The 27,608-nt window shown below is 46.6% G+C and overlaps 1 protein-coding gene and 1 pseudogene across 4 annotated transcripts in view; both read right to left on the bottom strand.

The window, feature by feature from the left end:
- Positions 1-25,362, bottom strand: part of Fbxo34 (F-box protein 34) — a 66,932-nt gene extending 41,570 nt beyond the window's left edge. Inside the window, exon 1 of one of the 4 annotated variants that reach the window (XR_004389597.1) lies at positions 25,214-25,300. Coding sequence is in view for 1 of the 4 variants with exons in the window: in XM_032917232.1 (XP_032773123.1) it covers positions 25,214-25,356 (143 nt within the window). In the remaining 3 variants the exon portion in view is untranslated. Of the gene's footprint in view, positions 1-25,213 lie in introns of all 4 variants that reach the window. The other 3 variants (XM_032917233.1, XM_032917232.1, XM_032917235.1) reach the window with 3 other exon arrangements.
- LOC116914138 lies at positions 6,409-6,556 on the bottom strand (annotated as a pseudogene).
- Positions 25,363-27,608: the final 2,246 nt, after the last annotated feature.

Raw genomic sequence — 27,608 nt, forward strand, 5'->3', positions numbered from 1 at the left:
ATAAAGAAAATAAGCACTGCAAAAACAAAAAACAAAGAATCATTTAGGGGTTGCCTTCATAAGTTAGCTATGTTATTGATATATTAATAATAAAGCTTCCAATCAACTGATTTCTACTGCATGATTCTACTTAACATGCCATTTCTAATGCCCTACATGTTTCAAGTTCATAGAAAGAAAATATAGACGGGGTGATTCCCCGGGGCTGAAAGAAGACAGGATGGCCAGCTGATTTATACACGCTAAAGGCTGGGGCTTCTGAAGATCCCTATATACAATTATGTTTACTACTCGGAAGGTAAAGTTACTGTTAAGTAGCTTTTGGCATACTAAAAAAGTGTCGATAAAATCATTTTGATTGATGGGTTAATAGTCAACAGTGTATCTTTTTAAAAAAAAAAAAATGGTTAAAAAGAAAGTTGCCTTGGTCTTGGTGTCTCTTCACAGCAATAGAAAAGTAACTCAGAGAGCTACACAGAAAAACTGTCTCAAACAAAAGAAAGCAAACGGCAACAACAATAAAATCGAAAAATAAGCAGCACACAAAGGGGTTGGATTCTAAACCAGAAAAATAAACAAACACTGGAAGGACAAGAGTCACACCCAATTACTCAGTGCTGAAGTATTTAAACGCACATTAAATTCCCACAAGTAAGGCCATTTAAGTGCCACACATTTGCTTTGCTTGTCACTCTGAAAAGAATTCAAAGAGAGACTAAAGCCAGCCAGGGCAACACAGGAAGACCTCATCTTACAAAAAAAGGCTAGAAGTAGTATACAGGTTAAAGTTTGAGTGACGACACAAACACATTTTAGTTGACAGAAAATGCAACAGGTCGCTCAGGGAACACACCAGAAGTGCAGGACAGATTTTATTAAACCCTGGGAGCAGAGCTTTGACCTCCCACATCTCCTGCTGGGCCGTGTTATTCGTGGTAGTAACTACAAGCTGTTTAAAAGACAACAGGCAGTTGTTATTAGGGGGACCTTCACGGAGTGCCAAAGCACACACACACTGCAGTTCTGAACAATCAGTCTTCCTTTCATGAGAGCAAAGGCTGTGGCTAAACGAAATGGGTGTGGAGATCAAATTTAACAATTAACTAATGACAAGAAAAACTGACCCTGCTGCAGACAAAGTGCCCTTCCCCTTTACACACACAGTAAACATTTTACCACCTGAAAAGCAGTATCAGTGAAAGGCTTTCTTTTTCAAAGCTGTAAGTCCTGTTTCTAAACACAGAGAGCTGAAAGATCATACATTACTTCCTTATATAATTTGTAAACTTAAATTATATACATTGAATGGTACATGTGAGAGAGAATTTTCAAAAGGATGCTTTGCAGAAGCAACTCTAGCAAATGCCTTTCAAAATATTCAGGTGCTCAATTCTACCTCTGTTCTCACAGCGAGATGAGGCTTACGGCATTGAGCAACTGTTTCTATGCTGTTCACAGAACTCAACTCTATGGGGAAGAAAGATGACCCTGGGGTAAAAAGCACTGGCTGCTTTTCCAGTTTCAATTCCCAGCACCCACAAGGAAGCTCACACACTCTAACTTTGGTTCCAGGGGATCTGACACCCTCTTTTGACCTGCGTAGCACAGATGCCCAATTGACGCACAGACATAAATATGCAGGCAAAACAACCATGTTGGGACATGGTCTGTTGATATGCATACAAATGCTAATTCTGAACCCCAACATCAGGTTGCCCTCCATACAGTGCATCATCACATGCACTGGCCTTTGTTGTGTAAAACCTTGCTCCTCAAGTGAGTGAGTGGTCTCAAGACTGCCCAGAGGAAAAAAGAACAAAGAAGACAGTGGGAGCAGGAGGTTTCCATTAGACCAGAAGGACCAGAGAGAGCTCAGGCAAGACTCAAACAGCAAGTAACTTGGAGAGCTGCTGGGAAATGGCCAGTCTACGGTGGGAAAATACCTTAGGGGTAGTCGCCCCGTGACTGTGCTAAGCTGATTAAATGAGTGGGTAAGACTCTGCCTCAATTATTGGGGGCTGGCTGGGGCATTAGAGACCTAGTAAATAACTTACGACAACACACCAAACACATAAAGTTTTAAAGATTTTATAAGAAAAGGCCCCACATGCTTACCAATCTGAGGCTCATTCTTCCCAGAAGACTCTCTAGCTTGTGTCAAGTTGACAGAAAACTGACCACAGCAGCACTGCCATTTCTAAGGTCTCATCAAAGGCAGCAGCAGGCACAACCTTAACTGTGCCCCCTCTACAGAAGCCACAAGAGTTACCATCAGGTAATCAGTGTACACTGTGTGCACACATGCATTCAGAAGCCAGGGGTCACTTCCTTCCTTTCACTGTGCTCTTGGATCCTAGGGATGACCCTTAGGTTGTCAGGCCTGGTGGCAAGTACCTTTCTCCACTCACTGAGCCCTAAACAATGACTTCTTTGTTCCATGGACCTGTCCTTATGACAGCCAGCAATGGATGCTCTAAACATCTCACAGCCACTTGGAAAGACTCGTGATCCCTTTCAACAGCTACTATAACCACATAACCATAAACCATGCCTCAGCCACACTCATTCCCAATGTGCTGCCAGGAAACTGCCCCCCCACCCCCACTCGTCAGCCCCCATAAAAGCCTCTACTCCTCCCTGTACCTCCGACTCACAGGCGACAGGATAGGCAAACTAGCACTCCTGTGCAGCCTATGCACTCTACATAGTGTGGTTCTGCAAAAGCTTGTGGTTAGCAGATCTAAGACTAACGCACGGATGGCTATACAGTCAGCCTTCCCCTCAGACGGTCCAGTCCAGGAGACATCCCACGTGTGCACTGCCTCCCTGTGCTGTAAAACGGGCCCCCAAAAGACTGAGTTCAGTGACCTGACTGGTCTCACTGGCCCATGACCTTTCACTGTGGTTAGCGCAGACTGGGCTGGCTGCATGGAGAACAGATGACGCCAGAGGCTGTTGGCTCTAAGCACGTCCACCTGCTAGAGTGGCCCTGAGAGCGGCTGGGGGAGACCACACAGTGGAGCAGCTGAGGGACTGGAAACTGAGCTGAGCGAAAGCCTGCAGACAGCGAAAGGATCATGACTACACTACAGGTCCCACTGATAAACAGTCACCACGGTGGCACTCGGGACACAGTAACACTCGGAGCTTCCAACACTAAACAAACTACACTTTGCCTATCAGAGATGTCTACTAAACTTGATCAACAACCCCTCCCTACTGGTGACTGACTCTCCGGATTCCTCTTCCAGCCCCATGTTTCTAACCTCTCTCAACGACGTCTGTGTGTTTGTGCACATGTGAAAGCGGTGAGCAACCCTGGAAAAGAGTCGCCACTATCTTTCTTTCCAGATAAGGCCATTTATTGGCCTGGAACTCATCATCTGCCCGCCTCTGCCCCCCAGCACTGGGACCCCAAGCGTGTGCCACAGTGGGCAGCTTTGAAGCAAACGAACAAAAGACCACGTGTTCTAGGACCGAGTGCAGGTCTTCATGCTTGCAAGACAAGTACCTTATCTACTGAGTCATCTTCCCAGCATCTTCAAAAACATTCTGAAAAAAAAAATCACTTTACACACCCAGTCAGGAGAGATGATTACAACAAAAATGAAGAGGCCCCCCCAATTATCTGGTATTTACAGTGACTTAACAGGGAAAGCCAACATGAGAAGGAGCCTGCTAATAAGCCTGGATAAGTAGAAAGTGAGAACAAATGAAGCTTCATCAGACACGAGAAGTGAGTGGGAGCGTTCGCTTTACGAGTTTTCACTCAGGGTCTCACTGTGCCCCAAGTCAGCCTGTAACTCATCCATATAGCAGGCTGGCCCAAAACTCACTCAATCCCCTTGCCGAATCCTCCCAGGTCCTGGGAGTGCAGGTGTGAGCCATCAGGCCAGGCTTGGAAGTAATTCATCCTAGAATAACAAAATAAGTAACTTAAAAAGATCAGTAGTCTATACATTGAAGACCAATTCAATGGTCTAAAAGGCAGCCTAACTGACAGAACACAGCACACAAAAGACTAACCATTTCAACCAACTGCTACCACACACATGCACTGTGAAGAACAGAAACTGCTACTCTCTGGACACCGGGGAAGCTGCGGCTTGCACATTTTGTAGTTGACTTCTATGAATCAAAGAACACTTATAATGTCCAATTAGCACCTCCGAATAGTCTTGGGAATATTTCCACAGATTAGAGCAACAGTAACTGTGCCGGTGCCCAGGAGGACTCGCGCTTCCACTCTTGAACACACTCCACTACCGACAGCATGAACGTGCGACACTCAAATGCACAACAGCTTTTTAGTTTTTTCTAAGAAGGAAACCCACAGCACACACTTCAATTGCAAGCATAATCATACGCCTGGAGCCAGTTCCATTAGAATGAAGGCGTTTATTAAGCCTCCGTGTCACAATAACTCAGCAATAAATCTAAACATTCTTCTGGCAGAAAAAAAATCATATATAATTTTCTTCGAATCCTAAGTTTAATACATGTAGTCTTTTAAAAAGATGTTTCAAGGCCTTTAAATTTTGGATTTTGAAATATACATGTGCATATGTTAAATGAGGGCATCTATTTCTCTATGATTTAGCTTAATCCTAGAATCCTTAAGTCCTCTAATGACTCCATGCTTAAAACCCGGCAGTGTACCTGCATTAGCTTGGTTAACGCATTCATTAAGTTACTTTATAATACCAGTCTACTGACCACCACCATCACAGCAATGCCCCTGCCCCTCTACTTGAGTCCCAGGCAAGTACCTGACCTATGAGATTATTTATCAGCATGAGAATTCTCCTCCTCCAAAGATTAAGGATGCAGATTTGTGTGACAAACCCTTTATCATTGTAGGGGTGGGTCTGATGCTAAGGTCCTATTCCCAATTGGTTCTTGATCTATCAGTAAAGATGCCATTGGCAAATTGCTGAGTGGAAGGACTACGCAGGACTTTCGGTCCCTCAGGCAAGCTGGCAGACACAGGGGAGAAGAAAGGTGTTTGCCATGCTTTGGAGGGAGAAAAGTTAACCAGCCATATGATATCCTGGCTGAGCAGCCATGGACTACTTCTCCGGGTGGAGGGTGGGGATGTTGAGCTGGAACTGAAGGTGGCTGAGTGCAGATTTAGGGTGCTGAGCTGGGAGTTCTGAGAAGGGCACGCTAGCCAAGGTAGACTGGAGGTGCCCAGCAGTTGAGCCAATAAGGCAAGCAGAAATTAAACAGCTGTGTGTGTCCGTGTTTTTCATTCGAGGATCCAATACTCTCTGGGTAGGGGTTGGTAGCGCAGCCCATGCCCAGAGGTTAGGCTGGTAGCAAAGCTACCCACTACACATCATTCTTATTTCATTACAGTAGTCAGAGGCAAAAGGAAAAACCTTTCAAATTCTACTGACATAAACTGTATCACTGCAGAACAAAGAATGGTAGCATGCTAGGGAATGCAAAGAGAGAGTTATCTCTTGGTACTGAATGGCGGTGATGCCCAGTGGCCTAAAAGTTGGTGATAGTTTGATTTCTCAGAAGGGAACACAGAAGCCTGTAAACATGGGATTTTTCCAACTGCCTCACACATTAATAATCTGGGCAAAGAGTAACAAACTCTCCAAGTCTGAAAGTAAGCACATTAAAACACTCAGCTACAAAGTGCGGTCATGTAAACCCAAAGAGACCAAGTTCTAAGGCCTGAGAAAGACAATGATAATATTCACACAAAGTCCCATCATTAAGCTATAATTAACTCACGGCAAAATTCATATTTTAGTGCCTACCTTTAAAACTAGAAAGTGTGTTCAAATAGGTGTTTAACCATTCTCCGTTTCATATGAAGTCTCTCTTAAGTTCTCAGACTTGTTTCTTGTTATCTCCTTCAAGTCTGCCTTTCTCTTTGTTCTACCTGAACTGGACAGGCTTTGAATATGGGTCCCAAGTGTTACAAGTGTGATCCTACTCCAGCACCTTGGAAAGTGACATGGACTATAAAGAGGTGCTCCTGAGTGGCTTTGCCTTTGGAAGGATTAAGACAGTTCTCTAGCAGTAAGTTATTTGTGGGGAAAAAAAAGCAAGCCCAATCCATTCCCCATTCCTGTCTCCAAAAGAAATCCCTCCCTCCCAAGCCTTCCTACTGTTGTAAAGCATTGACCAGGTGGTCCTCACCAGAGCTAAGCCAAGTCCAGAACCGTGCTCTGAACTCCAGAACTCGGAGCAAAATAAACATTTCTGAAGTCTTAGAGCTGAACCTGGTGTACATGTTTCTAATTCCAGCACTCAGAAGGTGGGCCAGGAAGTCAGATGTTCAAGGCTTGCCTGGGCTACTTAGGACCACTGCAAACAAAGGTACTAAGGTACTAAGGTGCTTACAGTCAGTTGGCAGAGTACTCACCTATCACTCTTCTCTCCCCCTTTCAGGGGAGAGTGTGAAGCAGTCCCCCACTACCACAAATTATGCAGTCCGATTCCCACATTCGGGAAAACCCCAGAGGTCAGCATATCTGGAACCCAATGGGTAAGTCTCACCCTGGGAAAAGCACCCCTGTGATCATCAGTTAGGTATGGCTTTCTATTCTCAAGCCTTTGGTTTGATCCCCTGCACCATACCAACCAGAAGTAGTGTCACACCTTTAACCCCAGCAGTTATGAAGAAGTAGGAATATTGGAAGTTCAATGCCATCTTCCTCTTCACAGTGAGTTCAAGGACAGCCTGGGCTACATGAGATCATGTCTCAACGAAACAAAGTATAAATAAATGTTTCCTAGTCTCAGTTATTTCATGACAGCAATGATGACAAACTAAGAAACAGTGTTCTAGGCCTTGTCCTGGCTTAGGACAAGTGAACACCAACACCGCCCCAGATGAGTCTATGTAACCTTGCCCGAGTTATCCCTGACGGTAAATAAAGATGTGGGCAGCCTAGAGCTGGGCAGAAGACAGGGAGGCCGAGGCTGGCTCCTGGGCTTGGGGTGGAGGAGAACCACGGGGAAGGCAAAGATGGAGAGGGACAAGACAACGATGGAGTAGGAATCATGAAAACATGGCTGAGGGCTGGCCAGCTGAAATGAAGAGCTGCCCAGGAGGACTACAGCATAACTGGGGTTACTGTGGGAAAGGAAGTTGTAACAGCTTCGAGGGCAGATATCTGCCCAGCTCTGGTGCATTAGAGACTTATTACAAATAGACAAGTTGTGCGTCTTTTATCTGGGAACGGAATGATCTAAAGTGGTATAGGAATCCCCAACTGAAATTAAATAAACCTGACGACAGAAAGCCACCACAGTAACCATCGAGACCCTGTTTCACGACTTAAGATGGTTTAAAACGCTGAGGGAGGACGCAGCTGAGAGACAGACAACGGCCTGGCTTGTGCGAGGCCGAGGAGCTGCTGCACTAGGGGAAAGGTCTTCAACACACGGGGCCTGGGGCATTCAGACCTAACGCAGGGCTCTGGTGAATTACTCACACCGTCACCGTCACCGTTGTTAAAGCTGCAGGGCTCCGACAGGAGACGCTCATTTGTACACTGGGACAACTGAAACCTAGGGAGCTTTCCTCACTGTCCCATTAAACTGAAAAGATGGCACACCAGGCACAAGGCAGATTTTATATGTATGCATGCATATGTATATACGTATGTATATGTGTATATGTGTATGTATGTATATATTTGTTTTTTCAGCTTTGTGTGTGTGTAAATGGTACATGTTTACACATACACACGTCTGAGGCCAGAAGTGTCATTTTTTTTTGAGACCAGAGTCTCTCACGGAACCTCAAGATTCAGCCAGGCTGCCTGACGGGCAAGCTCTACCCGCCTCCCTAATGCCCGGGTCACAGCACTGCAGGGCCCAGCTTTTATGTGAGTGCTTGGAGTCTGAACTGAGCCATCAAACTAAAATTCAGTCCTGCTAGGCGAGGCCGCACACACCTTCGATCCCAGCACTGGGAGAAGCAGGCAGATCTGGGTGAGTCTGAGGCCACCTCGGTCTACAAATCAAGTCCAGGACAACCAGGGCTACCTTTCACAGAGAAAAAAAAAGCTGTCGCAAACACGCACAAAAACAACAACAAAAATTGCTCAGTACCTTGTCTACCAACGGTCTTTGCTGGGGATGTCGTCTAGTGGGGGAACACTTGCCCAAATGTGCAATCCTCCGGCTTCAGTACTCAGCAGTGCAAAGTGAGAGGAAACAGAATCCACCGTCACAGTACTAAGCGAGCACGGCCTGTCTGCCTTGCTATCATTAAAGAACACAGTGGTATCCAAAATAGTCTTTTTTATTATACTAAGCTCCTAAATTTTAATTAATGAAAATACTTTTGAGCACAAATAATTTTATATAAGCTATTTTATTACCAACCTCATGTTATTTCTTTCGTACCTTTAGTCAGATGACAAGTATCTTCTGAGCATCTATCAAGTACTTAGAATGCGGACAACAAACTGGCAAACGCTCTCAGGGGCTGCCACACAGAGTGAGAAGGCAATGGGCAGCACACACATGAACATCAAGACACTCTAGGCTGGGCACAGGGCCCCATCTGCAGCTCCAGCACTCAGCGCTCGGAGCTGACTGCTAGAGAAAATGGAGCACAGACCTTCCCTTTCCTCTTCACTTAACTTCCACTTGCTATACACACTTGTGGCGTTTGCAGGCTCAAAGGGCAATGGCAACCTAAAGAGTGTGGTCCGCACGGCCTTTGAGGTGATGTATGAGGAAAGAGCGTAAACAAGTCAGATTTATCTAATGACAGCAATCTAGACAGAGAAGCACCGAGACACATCACAGGGCAAGTGCTGGCTGCTCTGATCAGTCAGGTAGTGGCGGATGTTACCAATGACCGAAACATCAGCCTCCCATTAGCCTCTTCTATCTCGTTTCCCTAAGAAGTATGTGCTGGAGAAACAAGTCACATGCATTCGTTTGATCTGACACAGAGGCTTGTGCCACCGTCAGTGTAGCATTCATGGCCACAGAAGGTCTTAAATTTAACTACAAAGTCCACTGGTGGAGAGAATGCTTTCTGACTTTTGTTGTTGTTCTTAAAGAAAGAGATACATAGAAATTCGGCCTGCAGCCCAGTGACGCTAAAGTCAAAGCATTCTGAAATCCCCGTCTGGGGTCCTAGGCCAGGCTCTCATTAAAGCTGCTTTACGGTCCTGGTATTGTAACAGCTAAGTTCTTCCTGACTCAGACCTCAAGTAGCTGGGGCTATAGAGCACCTTCCATTAACTGCCCCATTCCTGTGTCAGGAAAAAAGATAGCTTATAACACTCTATATAGTATTAGCTGGAAAAACACTATGAAACTCTTCCTCCCAGTCCAAAATCCCTATTTTAATATATATGTATAACACAAACACACACACACACACACACACACACACACACACATATACATATACATTTGGTGTTTGGCCTACACGTATGTCTTGTGATGGTGTTGGATTCACTGGAAGTTGAGTTACAGAGCTGCCATGTGGGTGCTGGAATTGAACCTGGGTCCTCTGGAAGAGCAGTCAATACTTTTAACCACTGAGCAATCTCTCCAGTCTCTGCACTTTTTAAAGTTAAAAAACAAAAACCCAAACCAAAAACAAGCAAAAAACTACCACCAACAGCAGTTGTGACACGCTCCATTAATCCTAGCTCTTGGGAGGCAGAGGCAAGCAGATCTCTGAGTTTGAGGTCAGCCTGGTCTACAGAGTGAGTTCCAGGACAGCCAGGGCTACAAAGAGAAACCTTACTGGCCCAAAGTGACCCCAAGTTACAATTTCCTGCCTCATCACCTGAGAGCCAAAATGACAGGCACCCACGGCACCCAGCAGAGCACCTAGGGCATCTAGAATGATCTTAAAAACCCCCACAGTCCTCTAAGGCACTTCAGCGAAGTGCATTGTATGATACCTGGATCCCTCTGACTGAAGAGGAAAAAGAAAACTTAGAGAATCACAACAAACATAATTATATAGACATATGCATGTGTGTAAGAGAAAATCAAAGTGAACGTGTGTCTGTTACTGTGACTTTCCCCTGTGGGCTGAGGACAATGACAAGTCACACCCAGGGAGCTGAAGAGGTGGACGGACCATGAGTCATGTTTCCACAGGGGAAGAAGGTACACGGGGAAAAACAGACAAAATAGCAGTAACGCTGAACGAACCTGACGGCCTAATCTAGTTTTCATTTCTCTGACAGAGGCCTCCAGCTCCTGGTCTCCTCCCACCGTCCTCTGTAGCTGGAACGACAGGCACACTGACACTAAGCTTACTTTACTCTTCAACCAGGGTACTGGTTCCTGGACACTCTTCCTTCCCATCTTCCCACCAGCCCAGTGTGAGGTGTTTAGTCCTTCTGCGTTTGTATGGCCCACTGGCGTTCATCCTGTTAGGACTGAGTACAGCGTAAGTGAGCCGCGTGTATCATCCGACTGAGCACGACATCCGCTTCACGCAGTTTGCATTCTCAAGCCATTGTCAATACACTGGGGCATTAGGATAAAATTACCTGTCTACCTATCTTATTGGGCAACCAGAGCTGGCCTTGCCATAATTCTTTTGTACTTATGGGAATGGTAAAGAATAAAAACTGTGGCAGCAAGGAAAGAGCAGGCGTGCTCTCCGGCTGCCGCTACTTTGACTGAGTAGCTCAACTTCTAGGGATTCATCTACAAAACAGCACCGAAGCAAGGGCTCACTGTGGTACTGTTTGCAAGAAAGAAAGATGGTAATGCCTACATCTCCCAGCATCCTTTTCTTCTGATGTGGCCACAACATTCTACCTAACAAGACCGCTGTGGACGGAAACTTCTAGAAACCGTCCTGTTAAACTAGGTTAGCACGCAGCCTTTGCTCTTTGACCCACACTGCCTGGAGTGAGTCCACCTGAAGATCCAGACAGGTCACTGAGGACTTGGTCAACCCTGGAAGAGAAAAAGCCTACACAACTTGAAAGGTGAGGGCTGGGGAGGACAGGCGGACAGACTCGACGCCTCTTCTCACGACTGCAGCACTTGTTACGTGACAAGAGAGAGTGCTGAGCCATGCATGCGTGTATGTGCATCTTCTATGTTATACCTTCTCTTGTAGACAGGGAAGAGCGGGCACTACAGATACTACCCCAGGCCTACATGCTCCCGAACTCCCGCGTCAGAAGTATTTGTTTTTAACCCACTGGTCAGGCTTCCTATCTCACAAATACTTTGTGTAAAGATTGACAAAAATGTTAAAGGGAAAAAACCTAAGAAAAGCAAAGTGCCACCTATTTCTCTAAGAATTTTTTGGTTTATTTTCATCTTATGTGTATGAATACTTTGCCTGCATGAGCGTGTGAGCATCACGTGCACGCCCATTAGAACCTCTGGAACTGGATTGGTAGACCTAGTACATGGATGCCGGAAACGGAACACAGGTCTTCTGAAAGAGCAACAGGTGAGTACAGGAGCGACAGGAGCAAGGACGAGGGAGGCGTCCTCTGACGGGGCACTGGGAAGTGCTGACTCAGCACTGTGAGTGTGGCCCAGCACTTACCCCTTACAACAGCCCATAAGCCATACTGAGGCCCAGCCAGCCAGCCCCTGCTGCAGACAGGCAGCGTACGCCCAGGAGCTCTGCTGACACATGAAGGACAGCCAACAAGAGATGGAACTAAAACATAGGTTAATGGTGGGTGGGGAGATAATGAAGGCTACAGTGTTTAAGGCAGAGGAAGAACAGAAAGAACAGGCAAGACACAAGCAGCCCTGCTGTTCCTACAGAGGGGAATGGGCACCCGACAGACCGAAGGAGGAAATGTACAGTTGGCATTCAACCATTTAAGCACAGGACCTAGCCAAAAAACGTTTTCTCAAAAGCCATACTTTTAGATAATTCTGCATGGAGCTTAAGAGCCACTATGTCTTAGCCAGTGTTCTACTACTGTGAACACCATGACCATGGCAACTCTTTCTTTAGAAAGCATTTGATTGGGGCTGGCTTACGGTTTCAGGGGTGTAGTCCACTATCGTCATGGTGTGGCAGTGCAGGCAGACAAGGTGCTGGAGGAGCTGAGAGGTCTACATCCAGATCCACAGGCAGCAGGAAGAAGAAAGCCCCGAGGCCTGGCTTTAGTTTCTGAAACCTCAAAGCCCAGCCCCAGTGACACACTTCCTCCAACAAGGCCACACCTCCTACCCCCTGGTGACTGGGCCGTGGGGGCCACTCTCATTCAAGCCACCACACACCAGATAAAGGGAATCACAGTGTTGGAGAGGGCAAGGGGGTGGGTAGCACTGCCATGTCCGTTCTCATGATACGAGGGAGGCAAGAGCACATGGCCTGCTCAGCGATAAAACGCATCCTGTCTCTCATCACCTGCTCTGAATAGAGATAAACAAAACAACCACATACAGCTAAACAGCCAAGAGGGGGCTGAAGAAATGGCTCGGCAGTTGAGAACACCTGATGCTTTTCCAGATGACCCGGATCCAAATCCTAGCGCCTACATGGCAGCTAACAACCATGTGTAACTAACGCCAAAGGATCTGACTGACGCCCTCTTCTGCATTCTGTGGGCACCGCATGCATATGCTGCATAAACATACAGACAGGAAACTCACTGTGTAAGGCAAGCATCTTCAAACTCCTGGTGATCCTGCTGCCTCAGCCATTAAGTATATATACTTATTGTCACTGTCTTAATGCAAGGTTTTACTGTGTAGCTTATGCTGGCTTGGAGCACAGAATACCCCTGCTCCAGCCCCCACGAGGTTAGGATTGCAGATAAGCACCATCATACACGTCTAAACTAACTATTCTTACATCATCTAAGACTGGGTCTATTTTTGAATATATAATTTCAGACTTCATTTCCTACATATTTCTATGTAATAATTATAATTATACTACATGAAATGTTCCTTTACTTTAAAAATATACATAAAATGTAGGATCTCTGGCACCAAAGACTACTGGAGGCTTGCAAAGGCTATGTACACGGAGAACTACAGCAGCAGCAAACCCTGGCTTTTGGCACCAGTACCAGGATGACAACTAAGACACAGAACTCCACTCAAGTATGGATCCACCCAAGATACAAACGACCTTTTAAGCTAAACATAAATACATTTCAACCCAAAGGAGACGTCATCTATCATTTCAGGTTGTCGGGAGCAAATACTACATGCTGGGCTAAAACTGTAGCTCAGAGAGTCCACCCAGCATTTGTGAGCCTCCAGTACTACAGAACAAAACAGAGCTGAACGTCGCACTGCTTCTCATAGGCTCGAGAAGTTACAGCCAACCATCGACTACTTAGAAGTCCTTAGTAAGCAGTGGGTCGTCTGGACTACAGGTTGGCACAGACAATAATCACCAACCTTTTCAAAGTAAACACTCTCAAAGACAAGGCTGTACTTTCCAATATATTATCATCTTATAAGCCAGAATCTCAGCAACACAGAATAACGGGACATTCAGGTACAGAAGGATCAAAGCAGTCAGTCACACATTCGGTGAGTGCAATGAGCGGAAACAGTTTAGAAACAAACACACCAAGCAAACAGAATCAAGCTAAAATCTCTAAGATGTCTATACTAACAGCCACATAATACCAATGGGAAATGCAAAGAAAACTGAACAGTCACACAATTACTGCAATTCTAGGCCAGCCAGGGTTACCGAGTTAAGACCCTGTTTTGGATTAAGAAATGAACAAGCAAATAAACACATGAATAGGTAAGAACAGAAGCAGTTAAACGGAAGGATTCAAGAGTTCAGTCCAGCCAGAGGAAGGTCAGAAAGCACTCGAGACTCACGAACAGATCTTTACCAAACAAAGTATATAATTTTTATTTATGTATTTACCACATTTTTATTTCATGTGCATTTATGGGTCACAGCATGGCTGTGGGTCTGATGACGACATGTGGAAGCATATTTCCTCTTTCTCCATGTAGGTTCTGGGAATTAAACTTAGGTTGTTAGGCTTGATGGAAGGTACCCACTGAGGTATCTTGCCAAACAAATTATATCCTTTTCTTTCCTATTTCTTTTTCTGAAGTAGGATCTTACCATGTAGTCCAGGCTGTCCTCAAACTCAAAAATCCTCTAGTCTTGGGTTTTCAAGTGTTGAAATTATAAGCATGGGGTACCGTGTCAGGCCGATAACATCTTCCAGAAATATGTACTTCACTTCACGTGCCTCTTAAAGCAGGTTGGGGTAGGGCAAATCTCATTCCCAATGGTAAATAAAATTCAAGGGCTGGGAAAATGAATCATCAGGGTAAAGTGTTTCTTACCCAAGCTAAGGAACAGAGTTCAAATCCCCAGCACACCCATAAAAGCAAGCATTGCAGACTAAGCCTGTAATCCCAGCGATGGGGGTAGGGAGGGCTGGGCGAGGCAGACAGGAGGCTCTGAGAGTGCCTAGTCAATGGGTGAGGCCAGGTTCACCATGAGACCTTGTCTCAGAATGTAAGGTGGACGGAGGTAGAGAGAAAGCTCAGCCCTTAAGAGCACTTCGTGTTCAGGTAACCCATGTTCAGTTCCCAGTCCTACATGGGAGCTCACAACCATCCTTAACTCCAGGTCCATAGGGATCCAAAGCCTTCTTCTGGCCTCCACAGGCACTGTATACACATGGTACACAGACATACTTCTAGGCAAAATAAATCTTAAAAGTAAATAAGGTGAAAAATGACCAAGAAAACACTGGTGTAGGTCTCTAGCCTCCCCTATGTGGGCATTCAACCACACACCACACACAAACACATTTCAAGCAACACAGGCAAGATAAACATTCCCAAAGTCATACAACTACAGTAAAAACAAGTGATTTTCTAATAGCTTATACAATAAATACTGAGTTCATCCATAATACACTCTTTAAATCAAGAGATTTTACAATAATTCATGTTTTAGAGACCATCAGACTGTTGTTTTGAAAAGTCCTAAGCCCTTTTATTGAAAGTTTTAGGGTAACAATATGCCACTAAAACATCAAGTTGCACATTAATTTGAAGCAAAGTTTTAGCTAACCAGCTTACAGAACAAAAATGTAAGCCCTCCAGTAAAAGGAACCATTTATCTGGCTGTTGACAATAAATTTTGAAAATTTATAACCATCCATATGTATTTAGCAAAGGAAGTGTTACATAAGGTATTCGGGGGAAACAACAACAGAACACAGGAGAATTCTTAAAGTCTTGCACTTGTCTAAGAACAGGAGTCTATAAACCTGAACTAAGAGAAGAGAGACAGAGCACAGCCAGGTCTGACGGGTATGCCTGCCATCCAAGCTTTAGAACAGGGCAGGGGGGCTCATGGTTTAGGCCACCCTGGGCTATATAGGAAGCTACTGTCTCAGACAAACCACCAATGCACTAGCATCAATGCACTTAGCATCAATGTGTACTTTACAGTCCCAGGAAATAATTAATGGGTTTTAAAATTCCACAAATTAAAAATGGCAATGTATTTCTATTGCACCAAGCTAATCATTAGAACATGCTAAAGAAACTGGGTGGAAGGGATGGTTCCTTAGAAAGCGTCAAGTCCTCAGAGCCGCTCTGAACCACTCTCCAAGGGTTCTTCACCTAGAACAGCAGGCAGCCTGTGACAGAAACTCACCCTACAACTAAAGCGAGTGGGGCCGTGAAGGTCCTAAGAACCCAGAGACTGAGCCTGAGGCCTGAGCTTGAAATAAGATCTCCTGCCCTACTTTTGGAAACTGGCCTGCCTCTCCTGGTTCTTCAGCAGTAAAGTAAATGGGTCCTCTGAGCTATCCTTATCAAACACAGATTCTATCTTAAGAAACTCCAGCTAATCAATACTTACCTCTGTAGTTCCTAGAGTGGTTTTATGGCTTCAAATACGCAATTACATAAACATAATTGTTTTAACTTTTAAAGCACACTCTCCTAGCACATGTGAAACCCTGGGTTTAGTTCCCAGCAACTAACTCACTCTCTCTCTCTCTTTCTCTCTCTCTCTCTCTCTCTCTCTCTCTCTCTCTCTCTCTCTCACTCTCTCTCTCTCTCTCACACACACACACACACTCTCTCTCTCTCTCTCTCTCTCACACACACACACACACACACACACACACACACACACACACACACACACACAGTGTCCTATCTACACTTGTAAAGGGCCGTATGGCTCACACTGTGTTCTTATGGGACAGTACCACCTACCCTACCGAGCTACCCCAGCTCATTCTGTTAAGCACTCATGAAATGAAGGAGTTTTCTTTCTTCAATCCGACTATCCTTATTCCTCTATTAGAGGGTCAGGACAGTAGCAAAGACTAAACTGGAAAAGATAAATTCACTAAAGGGAACAATGGGAGCAAGGAAAGGTGGACTAGAAGTGCACAATAATTCGCATTTGCTGTTTGCATCACAGCCCCTGGCCTCAGGAACGCCCCTCTCCATCAATGCTGTGTAGGTAGTGTGCTAGTTAAGTTCTTCTCAAGAGAAGGGGTCTCAGGCTCCATGCTGCCAAAGGTATTTGTGGAATGGCCTAGGAGCCCTCCCATAGCCTCTCCACAATTCCCTCCCTCTGCATGTCCTCATGTAGTCACATGACACGAGGACACGATCTGAATGATGACAAATGTACTATGACCACAACGGGGCAAAAGGTGTAAAAGCTGAGCTCAGTAATGAAGGAAAGAAGCAAGCAGAAAAGGAGGTCAGACACATAAGGACTCAGTCAAACTTCATCTTTAGATTCCGCAATTGTGCTAGCCTGTGAATGACTTAGCTTTCCGTTTTAACATTTTAAAAATTAATGTTACCACTGACTTCATAGACTCACTCAGAAAACTACAATCCATGGGTTTGTTGAGAAGCAACAAAATTAGAAAAGGCTTTATCCTCACATAGAAGACAATCTGAGAAAATGAGCTCAGATCTTCACCCAGTGCACTGCAGACAAACTCCATCCATGGCCTCACATGAAAGCAAAGATCTCACAGAGACAGAAATAACGACATTTCTCAAAGAACTGCCATCAAATACAGTGGCATCAGCTTCTGGTTCAAACGTTGGGCGTACGGTCTGAGCTGGCAGTAGGCACTTAGCAGGCAAGTTCTGCACTGTCATTCCGGTGTTTGTTCCCTGACGCTCAATTTAACATAGGTAGTCACCCCAACATTCACAAGTCCATTCTCATTAAATCCCATTTGGTACCACTACTATTGAGAATGCCACACGTCCTTAGCAGTAATCTGAATCAACGATCCACAAAAGATGCTCTCCTAGCAAATTAGGGTCTATGGGGTACAGATAGAAGCCATGTCTTCTCAGAGATTACAGCTAAGAAGCCCTCAGAGTGTCAGAGACACGGGACAGTCTGGATCTGGAACAGAGAGAGCCACCGGCAAAGGTGAGAAGGCAGAGGCAGGCATGAAACACGAGGGGAGGGAGGAGCGAAGTCAGCCAAACCTTTGACTGACAACAGATAGGACAAGATCTCCCCGGGAGTCTACTTTCCAGGTTAGTCTTTCCTCAAATCATGTCAGTACAGGAGGCTGGAGAGAAGGCTCCAGGAGTCAAATCACTGACTACTCTTCAGTTCTCAGCACCCACACGGCAGCTCTAACCCTCTCTAACTCCAGTTCTGGGGTTTCCGGCATCCTCTTTCAGCCTCAGCAGGCACCATACACGGTACACAAGCACACAACAGGAAAACACTCAAATACTTGGAAACTAGATAATTTTTAAAAAAATTCTCATTAAATTCTGGCCCTAAAATCCTTTCTAATACTTACTTTATAGCAAAACTTCCAGGCTTTAAAAAAAGCAAACAGAAGTTCTTCCCTTTGTCTGATGACGACTAGAGCGAACAAGTCAGCTGAGGCTGGGGAACTATAACCAATACCCTAGCAGGGACAGAGCACTTACCATGTTCTCAAGCTGTGGAAGGGTCAGGGATTCCTGTGAGACTTGTCTAAAGGCACAAGCCTCTTCGTGAGGGCACACCTAACCACATCCTGAAGCTCCCACAGTCTCCACTGGAGCTTAGGATCCATCCCAGAACCTAGGGGGACATTCACACCTAGTCTTCCCAAGGTCAGACAAAATACCTTCTCTCCTTTCTAGCAACAGCCCCATATATCTTAACTGCAGCAACAGCTCCAGAATCTAAAGTCCAGACTTTCATCTACATGGGTATGGATGAGAATCAAAGGTGAGCTTCGTCATGAAGCAAACTGCTGACTCGACAGGGGCCTGTAAAACCAAATAGCTCATATGCTTCCAAAAACAAGGGTGGGTCAGTCACAAGTCCAAAGGGAGTAGAACGTGCATTAAAATCAAATCTCCCCTTAAAACAGTCACTTAGGACAGAATCTCCCACGAGCATGTTAAACCTTAAAGTTCCACAGTCTCTCTGACTTGAAAGTCTGCTTTCCAAACTATGCTGGAGACTGGGCGCCTAAGGAGCCAAGCAGTAGCCACTCCCATGGCCTTTCTGGACAAAGCCCAAGCCACAAATCTCTTCAACCTAGACTTGTTAGCTAAAGGCTCTACAGATCTTAGGGGTAACCCCATCCCTAAAACTCCACTGAACTTTGCCTGGTGAGGGCACTCTCCATCATGGCCACCTCCTGGGGATGGGGGAGGGGCCTGTCTGGACTCCAGAGTTCTCCAGAGCATCTGAAATATAGGCGAAGTGAATATCTTCACAGAACCCACTAGTGTTCATGACTTCACTCCTCTCCCCAGCCCCCACATGCACACAGAGTCTGCTCTGAAGGAGCCCGAGCCACATGGATCAAGCCAAAGTTTAAGACCTCCAGAGAGGTCATTGTGACTTAGACTGCACCTGGGTTACTTAGCACTGGGATGTGAGGACCAGAACGGTGAAGCCACACAGGGCCCGTGGTGGGCAGGGCAGCTGTAAAGCTCTGGCGTGCCTTAGGGATTACTGTCTTGATGAGCAGCACCTGGCATCATCGACCTGCGCTAATCTCTTCAGCCAAAGTTCACCTGGCTACACCCTGCATGCTCTCTACTGAATCTCCTCATTTAGAACATGGCCAGTCTGAACCGTGCTCCACTCTTCCCCTTCTGCCCCTTTAAGTATCAACTGTGTGACTGCTTTTGTCCCCCATGTTACTACGGGCCATTCAGAGGCCCTGTGCACGACAGTGCTTGCTTCTGCCACAAGCTTACTGCTCGGAAGGTGTTTCTGGAAAAGCACGGCACACAGCATAAGTCTACCCAGTTCTGTCTCTACAATTCCCCCCACCCCCTTTCCAACACACTCCTCACTTCCGCCTGAGTCCACAGCTGTCCTTACAGTTCCTTTCCCAGCAGCCCACTCCCAAGCCAGTTCTGTTCTCTACCTCTCCCCAACTCCAAAGCCAGCCCGCATTTTCAGCCACTGCTTCTAGGTGCCTCTCTCTGCCCTCACTCGAGAACTGCTGAAGCAAAGCACCTTGCCTGGGTTCTGTACAAACGGGAGGTAATACTGAGCTCTGGAGGCTGGGACGCTCAGGGTGCCTGACACCTTGAGGAGTCACAAGATGACAAGGTCACACAGGTCTCAAAGTCTCTCTCAGGAGCACTCTGCTCCCATCACCTCTGACAGACCACATCTTTATATTCTTCTCTCCCAGCCGGGTCCTGCCCAAGTGTGCTCTAACAGGTAGGTAAGTGGTCTGTTGAACAGGTTTACAAGAAACTAATGAATGTAATACAGCAAAAGGTTAAAAATCACTTACACTGACTAGAAACATTCTGTGATAACAGGAATGTGATCTTGACTGGATACATGAATATGTACACAGGATACACGAATATGTACACATAACATTTTTACATTTTACTATAAATGTTACCTAAAATTAAGTAAATAAGTAATGATATTCTGGTGTGTGTGTGTGTGTGTGTGTGTGTGTGTGTGTGTGTGTTATAGTCACTATAAACTACAACAAAAATTAAGATTGGCCGATACGAGGGAGGGAGGAAATATGCAGGTAGTAAAATAAACGCAGCTAACTATTTCACAGAACATTATGGAACTATAGAATCTAGTTTTTTTTTTTTTGGTTCTTTTTTTTTTTTTCGGAGCTGGGGACCGAACCCAGGGCCTTGCGCTTCCTAGGCAAGCGCTCTACCACTGAGCTAAATCCCCAACCCTTGGAACTATAGAATCTAAATGGTGGGTATGTAGGTATTCAATGTTCCAATATTTTCCTGTAATGATTAACGATTTCCACATAAGACATCAGGAAAAGAGAAGACTAAAAATGAAGGCCACAAACCAAGAGAGCACATGCCAGTAAAAGGCACAGGTCTGAGAGTGAAGACAGGCAGGCATGGCGAAGCGTGCCTAGAATCTCGGACCTCAGAAGGCTGTGGCAGGGAGACTGAGTTTAAGGCCAGCCTGAACCATTTGATAATATCCTGCCTCAAAAGGCCAAAGCTTGAAGGGGAAGAATGAAGGGGAAGAGGGCAGACAGCTGATGCCTCTTCCATCTACTGAATCTGATCGCCTCCACACACAAGCTGTGGCCTGAGGCATGCATCCGTCCATGTCCATTCATTCTGGGACAACACAGCTCAGTAACGTATTGGTGCACATCCTGGTCTGAGGCTATAAGTACCTGAGTTCCTAATTCCTCCTTAAACTAACATCTGGACGAAACCTCTGCCCAGCCAGTGTAGCCACAGTCGTCATCAGTCTGACTAATCCCGCAGACACTGTGCTCTCCAGTCACGTCAATGTTAAACAAAGGTGAAGGGGCAGGGTCACAGCTCACAGATGAGTAAAAGAATCTGCTACACAAGTGTGAGGACTGAGGGCGGATCCCCAGAACCCATGCAAAGTTGTGCGCAGTGGCACATGTCTGCATGCCTGCTACTGGGAGAGGTACGGATCCCACGGACTCACTGGTCACAAAGGTCTAGATAAAGTAGTGACCTCAGTTTTAATGACACTCCGTCTCAAAGATTAGAGTGTGGAAGTGACTAATGGAGGCATCTTGATATCAACACCAGGTCTGCACACATCTTCCCATGCAGGAAGGTACATTAGGGTGCTTACACACACACACACAGAGAGAGAGAGAGAGACAGAGAAAGAGAGAGACATAGAAAGAGAGACACAGAGAGACAGAGACAAAGAGACAGACACACGCACACACAGAGAGACAGAGAGAGAGAGAGAGAGAGAGAGAGAGAGAGAGAGAGAGAGAGAGAGAAAGAATATGCAGTAGGCATCACATCATGCACCAGTCCCTGCTCGCTGGCCGACAGTGTTACACAGCACACTAGCACAGGTTTGCAATCACAGACTTACATTGTGACTGAGGTAGGAAATGGACAAGACAGGTTGTGAAGCTAAGTATTTAGACAGCACGCACTAGAGCAAGGGTTCTCAATCTGTGGGGTGCTGCCCCTTTGGAATCAACCAACCTTTTCACAGGGGTCACCCTAAGACCACCCAAAACAGACATTTACTTTATGATTCGTAACAGTAGCAATAACATAACATAGCAGGTGACAGTTATGAGGTAGCAGCAATAATTTTATGGCCAGGAGTCCCCACAACATGAAGAACTGTGTAAAAGGGTCCCAGCGTTAGGAAGGCTGAGAAACACGGCTCTGAAGTCTCCTGTGAAGCAGTAACTAGAGGATGAAGCTGAAAATGAACAATTACGTAGTTTAATAAACACCAAGGATCAGGTACGTGTGAATTATTAACACCGTCCTGGATAATACAGTAGGCTCATCTGCTTCAAAATCCCATAAACATAAAGAGAAGTGGGAAGATAAATTAGACAGAGGACTGAAGGCACCGTGTCCAATTCCCTGTAGTGCCTCAGAGCTTATCCGTCCCTTTCTGTTGTTGCTCCCAGAGGACTGCACGCAGATTATGCACCTACTGAATTCTGCCTGACAAGGGAGGCGTTCATCACGTCCTAGGCACTTCCTCCAACTACCTGGTTTGAAGCAGCCGCAACTTCTGGAAAGTAGCACTAAATGAAGCCTCTCGAGATAAACATGTCCCACCAACAAATACTGAGTGAGACAAGAGTAAAATCTGCCGGAACTTCAATACTGTGGAAATTAAACTAGGTGAGCATAAACTAAGTTTAAAATTAAAGTAGAAAATGCTTATAGGACATTAAATTCCGCGTGTGGGTGAGATATCTGACACAGCACATGTATCCTAAAGTCTTATCCATCAGAAAGATGCCACGTTACCAATGACCGCTTCGGTCCCTTCAAGTGCATAAATGAACGACAGATGTCTCAAAATTCACTTCACCTCAAATCTCCACAAAACCATTTAAGAAGTAAAGGCTGCTTCCTAGACCCAAAACTGCAAAGCGTGGGTGAAAGGCAACCTGCTAAAAGTAGAAACAGATCAGACAATGTTCCCTAGAGTTATGCCTGGTTATGCAATGGCACACAGTAAGTAGGCTTCTCCATGCCCACCAGCATGCCTTAGTAACAGCACCACACAGGAAGGCTTTTATTCCCACCCATTAACTCTTTTTCCACCTAAACATAAAAAATAACACCTTAACAAGATAGGCAGTGAGGTGGGCAAGCACGGCCAAGCACAGCTACTGCCATCACCGACAGGGTTTTCAAGTCCCGCTTAGACTCACTTCCAGGGGCTGGGGAGATGGCTCAGCGGTTAAGAGCACTGACTGCTCTTCCAGAGGTCCTGAGTTCAAATCCCAGCAACCACCTGGTGGCTCACGACCTTCTTCACCATCTGTGATGGGATTCGATGCCCTTTTCTGGTATGACTGTAGGGCAGCAGTTCTCAGCGCGTGTGTCTCAGTCCATTTGAGGATGAGGATGCAGACCAGAGATTTATTTACGTTACAGTTCATCACAGGAGCAATTACAGTTATGAAGTGGCATCGACATGGTTGGTAAGGAACCATATTAAGGGTCACAGCATCAGGAAGGTGGAGAGCCATGCACACAGAGCCATGAAGGGCTACTGTCCAGCAGTGACCCGCCTTGGGTATCTATTTTATATAATGTTCAACTTCAGGACATAGTTCCTGTAGGTTGATTGACACCCACTCATCCCACCCCACAACAGCAGCTTCCCTTGATCACTGTGTTCTGAAGCTCAAATTTTTTTTTTTTTTTTTTTTTTTTTTTGGAGCTGGGGATCGAACCCAGGGCCTTTCGCTTCCTAGGCAAGTGCTCTACCACTGAGCTAAATCCCCAACCCCAGGAAGCTCAAATTTTATTTTAGGAGCCTTAACACTGTTACCATACAGTTTCTAATTCCCTTAAAGGGAAAAATCCTGCTCAAAATTACCACTGACTGCTGAATTACCACGGTTTGGTGAACACAAAAGGTAAGGTTTATGAGAAAGTCTTGTCTTAGGAACTTCCGGTCCAATCCAACAAAAGGGCCTGGGGAAAGTGGCTCAGGGCCAACACATGCAGAAGACCCTGGCCTTGAGTCTCAGGACACACACCCCCAAACCAGCAATAACAGAGATGATCTCTGCTTCGTTTCCTTTCCTGTGTTGTTGACATTCCGTCTGCAAACTGAGGCAAAATCCAGAGTCACTGAAAGTCTTCAAGGAGCCAAGTGTAATGGCACACACAGGCGGTGACTACCGGGCTGCACACCAAGTACTACATCACTCAGTCACTGTGAGGCCTTGTCGGAAAAACGAAGTTATTAAACAAAGATATATTTGCATTTTAAGAATGCAAATATTTGAAGAACAAATGAGAAGTAGAAGGTTGTGTGTGTGTGTGTGTGTGTGTGTGTGTGTGTGTGTGTGTGTGTGTGTGTGTGTGTGTCTGGGGGGGAGGGCAGGGGGACAGGGGAGGGGTTCAAGTAACTGTCCCTGAGGAAGCAAGGACCAAAGCTCCCTACCAAAGCTTCCTGCTGAAAACCCTAACTGTAACTATGCTTCCGTTTCAAGTCCCCTCCCTATCTTTTTGAACCAGATTCTAGAAGGAAGAAAGGATGAGAGGACCTTCTGAATGTCCCCAGCAGGTTAGCACACCAGCTTCTATGCAGGTCTACTATCTTTTCAAAGCCAGGGGGAAAGCAACATTCACAGAATCACCTGCTAAAATTTATAATTTCACATTCGGAAGCACTACCGACAAAATTTAGTCACCTGACCTGGAAAGTAGTCTTCAGACGTGTTATTATATTAAGTTACAGCCCAGTCTTGGGGGGTGGGGGTGGGGCGTTGCAAAGAAAAGGCTTATCGCTGAGTTATAATCACAAAAAACCAAATGTCCCTGATGAAACCGGGGGGGAGGGGTGATGTGCAAAAAACACCTGGATAAATTACATCATCAGGTGATTATTATTTAAGGAGAATTTGGATTAATTCAAGTTCCCCCTCTTTGCAAGACAAAGTTCATTCAAGATCTGCTTGCCTTGGCCATTCGCTAACAAAAAAGCTAAGCAGCAGATCACTGCCCCCCCGCCCCCAGATAAAGCCAACAGAATTATCAGCCCTCCAGTTGGTTCAGCCCCCGCGCACCGCTCCCCAGCAACTGCTACATCAACCCATCAAACTGAGTTTAGCTTCCTGAAGGCACTTACAGTGAACACCCCAATACCCTTTCCACGCCCCACCCCCCCAAGATCTCCCCGTGATTTCTCTATTTCTAAACTGAACGTCCTTAAACTGTACTATAGATGCTTTCCGAAACGAAGTTTAAGCACCTGACAATTATTACATTCAAACCGTACGAAGCTGAGATCCCACGATTTCGGTTCAAATCTGCAAGGACCGAACTTCCTTTTTCTCCCCGCGGGTCCTCCCAGCCCTTCCGCGCGCCAAGGTCGCCACTCGGGGCCTGCGGTGACATCACGGTCTATCTCGGTAGAGCCCTGACATCACCCGCACGCCGAGCCTCGGTACTGTGACCTCACCGCCGCAGGCTCGCACGCCAGGGCCCCCCCGGGGAGGGAGGAAGAGACGCGCCGCTCACCTGCGCAAGGACCCCCCCCTCCTGCCCCGCGCCCCGCACGCAGCCCACCCGCGGCGGCCTAGCTCCGGTCGCCCGACTCCGGGCCCAGGGAGCCGCCGGGCGCACGACCTCGGGGCCAGGCCGCGCGGACGGCTCTCCGGAGGACGCGGCGGCGGCACCCCGAGCGCGGCGAGCCACGGTCCCCGCCCCCAACGCCCGGCCCCGCCGCGGGGAGCAGCGGGAGCCGCCACGGTGTCCGCCCGCCCCGCGCCTCGCAGCCCCGCGCCCCCGCCTGGCCCACCTGTGCGTCTGCCCGGCCGGGGCCTGGCCCGGGGCTGCGGCAGCCTGATGAGGCGGCGGCAGGCCTGACTCGCTCCCCGAGACTGAGACGGACCAGGAGCTCAGCGCTGGGCGGCGGAGCCCAACGCTCGCCCCGAAACCCATTTGTTTGGCTAAACCGGCGTGACATCACGCGCCGGCCCAATCGACGGTTGCCCGGGGGCGGGGCCGCGGAGCCTGAGTGCGCCAGCGCCCCCTGCCGGCGGCCGCGAGCGCTGTGGGGAGAGGTGGGAGCTGCCGGGACGTGAGCCCTGAGAAGCAGAGATTGGGGAGATGGAGTGTCACCACATGGCAAGGACCCTAACCCTAGAGCACGGTTACAGTGACAAGTTCATTAACGCTCCCAGGTAGTCCAGAAGCCTTAATATATTTGACACTGTTAGATATCCGACATGCCTGCTCCTAATCTTGGTCCTACCACTAGCATATATATGGCTCTATTTCAAATTTGTAAAATGTACTACTTAGCAAGCCCATGGCCCTGAGTTTGATCCCTGGTGTCATTTATACACTGGGCATGAACCCAGAGTTTGGGAGGTAATTGTAGGTGGACCACAAGTTCATGGTCATCCTCAAAGCAAAGCAAATTTGAGATCAGCGGGGGCTCCTCTGCTCTTCCAGAGGAACTCGCTTCAATTCCCAGCACCCACAAGATTGATCGCAACTTGTCTGTAACTCGAGTCTCAAGGAATCAGATGCCTTTTTCTGACCTCCACAAACGCATGCACGTAGTGTGCAAACATAGGCAAACAAAACACCATATACATAAAAAAATTTTAAAACTACAGAAGAATATATTTTCCATGAAATTATGGCAGAAGTACCTTCCAGAAAGTACATAAACTTTGAAGTTGAACTGCTAATCTACAAGAGCCCTGTAAGCTTATCAATGAATTAAAAGAGGCTTTAACTACTTCAAGCCGCTGAATCAATAAACGGTCTTTTAATCTTTAAAAAATATTGTTTCCTTTGAATAATCTTAACCACATTGGACAATGCTGGCTAGTTTTATGTCAACTTGACACAAGCTAAAGTAATATGAGAGGAGGGAACAGCGGGCATTTTCTTAGTTATTGATGGGGGAGGGCCTAGCCCATTGGGGGATGGTGCTATCCATGGGCTACCGGTTCTGGGTCAGATGAGAAAGCAGGCTGAGCAAGCCCGAGGGGCTAGCCTCTGCATCAGCTCCTGCCTCTACGGGTGCAGTGTGTATGTGTGTGTGTCTGTCTGTCTGTCTGTGTCACATGCGTGGGTTCCTGAAGAAACAGGAAAGTGTCAGGTTCCCTGGATCTGAAGTTACTTTCGGGGGTGTTGCTGAAGGGTTGAGCACAAGTTATCAAGTGAAAGGCCGTGGGTTCAAATCCTAGCATCCGAAACGTGGGTTGGGGGGGTGTGTGGTTTTATCTAGCCCTTTATGAAAGGAGGGGCTGGAGAAATGGTTCAGCAGTTAAGAGCACTGGCTGCTCTTCAGGTTCGATTCTCAGCACTCTCACAGTGGTTCACAATTATCTGTCACTTTAGTCCCAGGGGATCCAACGCCCTCTTTGGTCACCAGACACAGATCTGGTACACACACGTGCAGGCAAAACACCTATGCACATAAAATAATTTTTTTAACGACCTGAGAAGCAAGAGAAAAAAAACTTTTGTGAAACATAGATATACGGCATGTACGTAAAGTCTTAAAGAATCCAAATGTAGGAATGGGACCAGTGAGATGCTACAGCAGATGAAGGTGCTGGACATCAAACCTGACAACCGGAGTTCAATTCCCACGATCCACCTCGCGGTGTGAGAGAACTGACTCCTGGTCCTTTGCATGTGGGCTGGGATATATGACTACACACACACGCACGCACGCATACACACTTATAATTTTTAAATATAAAAATAAGCCAAGCGTGGTAGCTTATTCTGTAATCCCTGAATCTGAGAGGCTGAGACAAGAGGTTGCTGGCAGTTCAAAGCCACTCTGGGCTACATAGCATATACCAGGCCTACTGGGCTGCATCGGTTACTTTCTTACTGTGGTGATCAAAATACTTGATTAAGAAATGAAGGGCTGGGGGTTGGGGATTTAGCTCAGTGGTAGAGCGCTTGCCTAGGAAGCGCAAGGCCCTGGGTTCGGTCCCCAGCTCCGAAAAAAAGAAGCAAAAAAAAAAAAAAAAAAAAAAAAAGAAATGAAGGGCTTATTCTGTGGGGCTGGGGAAATGGCTCAGTGGTTAAGAGCACTTGCTGCTCTCACAGAGGACCTGAGTTTGATCGACTCCCAGCACCCACCCACCGCAGCTCACACCCTGCTGTAACCTACAGCTTCCGGGGCTCTGGCACCTTCTTCTGGCCTCCTACGGCACGAG

Source organism: Rattus rattus, chromosome 12 (genome assembly GCF_011064425.1).
Source record: "Rattus rattus isolate New Zealand chromosome 12, Rrattus_CSIRO_v1, whole genome shotgun sequence".
NCBI lineage: Eukaryota > Metazoa > Chordata > Mammalia > Rodentia > Muridae > Rattus > Rattus rattus.